At 37.5% G+C, this 3,755-nt stretch overlaps 1 protein-coding gene across 1 annotated transcript; it reads right to left on the minus strand.

Annotated features, from left to right (window-relative positions):
- Positions 1 to 701: 701 nt before the first annotated feature.
- LOC111912371 (uncharacterized) lies at positions 702 to 3,461 on the minus strand. The gene is made up of 2 exons (XM_023908108.2): positions 1,306 to 3,461; positions 702 to 1,233 (listed from the first exon to the last, which is right to left on the minus strand). Exons 1-2 carry the CDS (start codon positions 3,385 to 3,387, stop codon positions 802 to 804), a joined length of 2,514 nt encoding a protein of 837 aa, XP_023763876.1. The 5' UTR covers positions 3,388 to 3,461; the 3' UTR covers positions 702 to 801.
- Positions 3,462 to 3,755: the final 294 nt, after the last annotated feature.

Here is a 3,755-nt window from a genome sequence, read left to right on the forward strand (position 1 = left end):
AGCAGTTTGAATCCTGCTTTGATACCAATTGATGAGAATTGTTATCGAGAATTAAGATACGAAACAATAGATTTGAATCATGAAAGATAAAGAACACACGAAGTAAATATTATTCAGATCTCGTTTTATTAAGACTGATTACAGAGTAAGCTGAAGAGAGATATTGTGTTTCGATCTCTTATATCTACTTCAAGCCTAAGTCCCTATTTATATGGAACTTTACAAAAAGTATACTAAGCCTATACATTGAAACTTCGCATGCTACTCTTCGCATATAAAATTGACTTAGTAAAATAACATACAAAATGCGAATCATTACAAGACATACTATTCGACTTTTACAACTAACACCTACAGAGTTCAATGCATTGTAGAGAAAAATATAATAGAGTTGTACGGATTGTAAAATGATGATGTAACAATCCGTTGAACTCTATGGAGTTCAATGCATTATAGATGCTCTAATGTCAACCAAACAAAACATGCAATTTTCATTACATACATACAAATAATAAAGTAGAACAAGGGACTCATTTCATATTAATAAAAGTCGATGAAGTCTTTTTCATTCTCACTATCGAAAGTAGCCCTGAAAACCATTAGCAGTCCAATCAACTCGGTCTTGTCCGGTTATGTGATGTCTTGTGTAACATATATATGTACCTTTATTTTATTTATACCTGGATAAAAAGAATAAATTATATGTATATGTACGTATATCCACATTTACATGTTTTATAGTTTCCATTGGTCCACAATTACATAAAGCATGCACATTACTACTTATCGACTATCATTCTATCAATGCTCATCTGCCATCAACTTCATTGCTGTCTCAACTAATGAATGAATTGATATCTTGTACCTACTCATTCCAATTGCACCAGAGAATATATTAAAGCTTTCAAGTTCCGATGTTGTCTCCGTAACGCCTTCCAGTTCTTCCATCATTCCCAGATTCTTAAACGTCTTAATATTTCGAACGTTATCTTTCATCATCATCCATATCGCCAGTTCTATCACATACCTTCTTATTCTTGGAGTCTTCATTGGTGGATACGGACATTTCTTCAATATCTGAACGAGTGCCACCGCTAATTCATCATCACGTATTCCACTTCCTTCAAACATGGCGTTAGCTTCTTCAGATGTCATGAATCTGAACATATGTGCTGCTAGCCCCACCATCACTTCTTGCAACTTCATGTCGTCTGTCATGATTTCCTTTAGTACCTGCACAAATGTTTTGATTAACTTCGATATTAATATAGAAGCATTATGAATATTGTTTTCAAGATAACATACAGTAGGAGCAGCGGTTATAATCGTTCTTAGTTGATTAAACGAACTTGATCCACTGTAAATACATAGGTTCCTCAAGATTCTTGCAGCGTTTACACGAAGCAACTGGCTTTCAAGAGCGTTTCTAAGCTTCTGAATGACATTTAGTTTCAAAATACGATGACAGTTTCTTGTACTTTCAAATGCAAGCATTCCAAGAGCTTCTCCAGCTGCAATTCGCACATGATTTTGACTTTCGAGGATTTCTTCTCTAAAGAAAATATTAAAAAGTTCCTTTAGAACTCCTCCGGTTCCACCAATCCTTTCTGTCGCGTCATCTTCTAAAGCCAAACTTGTTAAAATATCGATTCCAAGTTTTTGTAGCCTCGGGTGTTTTTCACCATACCTTAATATATCACGAATGTTGCTAATTGTGAAAACCAATTCTGAAATTTCGGTTCGAAGCTGTGTACCAGTAATCCCTGTCGAGCTTACTAACATTTTCACCACTTGTAAAGATCGTTTCACTGTTGTAATCTGAGATTCGGTGATCTGTCTGTTTTTCAATAGTCGCTCATTCGTGTGCATGAACTCGATGATTTTCGTTAGGAGGCCTCTTGTGTTCCCGATCTTTCCGCAATTATCATGATCGCATGCAAGTTTCTTTAGAATTAGAAGGCCTAGTTGATTGAATGCCCAGTAATCATAACTTCCATGATCTCCGATGATTTCTTTTTCAAAAACTTCACCATATATCATTGAACTGGAATTTCGGTTGACGTGTAACAAAGACGATATTGATTCCATTGCTCCCGGAATTCCAGCAACTCGAAGCGCGTTTTGCTTCTTACCAAGGAGTTTAACGAGTATATTTCCTGCGCACATCCGAATCTCTTCTTCTTGTGGGTCTTTCCAATTAAGCATTTCGACCAAACGTTCGATTACTGATATGGTAATCCCGATTTTCTGAAGGGTATCTTCGGAAAATCGTGAATTTGTCGTGAACCTATCAAAAATTCGAACACCAATGAGTTGTTCATCAGATGAATCGGAGTTCAAAAGCTCCATAGCGAAAGAAACCATATCCATTTTCAACCCATCGAATATGCTTTGATTAACACATTTAGAATACGTATCGTAGAAAAACCTCTTGACCGAAATCAAACCTGTATGTCCCAATTCCAGCTCTTCGTTCACCATCTCCAACATTCTCTTATAAATCACGTTCCACTCCCAATACGCTTTCTCCAAAAGAAACAACACAGCTTCTGCCAACGCCAATCCATAGAATATAGCAACCGCTGCTTTCCGGTTCATCTTGTCGTTGTCTCCTTTATGCATGGCTCCATAATCGTGATTCACAAGTCGTGTAACAGAAATGAACACACAAGCCGCTGCGGAAGCTAGTTGTAGCCAATAAAGAAGCTTACTAATATTACTCGATACAAAAACCCATTTTCCATATGGAAGAAGGGGAACATCCGAACTTGTCCATGTTCGCGAAGGTGTCTTTTTGGATTCCCAGTAGTTTGTCCAGTTTTTTAGCATGTTTGGACTCTCGCTTATCTTCCTATCCGCTCCTCTCGGCGTCTCAGTAAGAGGCTGCGACATGGATTTAATTGCTCGGATAAACACATGTGAGCTCGACCTTATCGCTCGAAAGCTACTGAATCCAGCATCTGCTAGCGACCACGTAGCCTGATGCTGCCATTCAAGCTCATGGCTCCGGCTAAAGATCCTTGTACTTTCAATCAAGAGAATAATGGTCACTAACCAGAAATCTATTTTGTCAATGGTTATAGCGAACCCACCTAGCAAAACCACAGTAGCCCAGATGAACCCAAGGGCTCCAAGACCGGTGGCTGCTTTCTCGAGTATAGCTAACCTGAGTGCGAAGAGGGTTAGCTTTTTTTCTGGTGCTCCTGTCAGTACTTGTCTTTGTTTTGGCAATGGTGTTGAGTTACTGCTGTTTGCTGTTTCGATACTGGTTTGTGGTTCGAAAATGGTGGTGTTCTTTCTGTGGGTTCGGTTTAGTTGAGCTGAAATGTCGTCATCGATCGGGAGATGAACACTCCCTTGGCTTTCTACGGATGTTCTTTGATTCATATCGATGGTTTTTTAGGCTTAATTAGTTGAAAAGGATTACACAAAAGTGGTTGTTATATATAGAGAGAGAGGAAAAAGAGCTTAGGGGTCCTATCATAGGAATCGGAATGCAAGAATTACGACTTTTAGCGTTTGCTTCTCAAAAAGCTTTTGCTTTTCGGTTTGTTGTTAAGCAATTAATTAATAATCTTTACTTTTTATTAGTTTTTAGCAACCTTTTTACTAATAATACGTTTTATAGCTGGTAAGTCGTACAGTTTGCCATATTTATATGAAGTCAATAACAATAATTTATAGAAAACATCATCTGAAATCTATATATTTATACGGAGAAATTAAAACAGTCCTACTTTTTATGACTACAAATA

Source organism: Lactuca sativa, chromosome 7 (assembly GCF_002870075.4).
Source record: "Lactuca sativa cultivar Salinas chromosome 7, Lsat_Salinas_v11, whole genome shotgun sequence".
Lineage (NCBI taxonomy): Eukaryota > Viridiplantae > Streptophyta > Magnoliopsida > Asterales > Asteraceae > Lactuca > Lactuca sativa.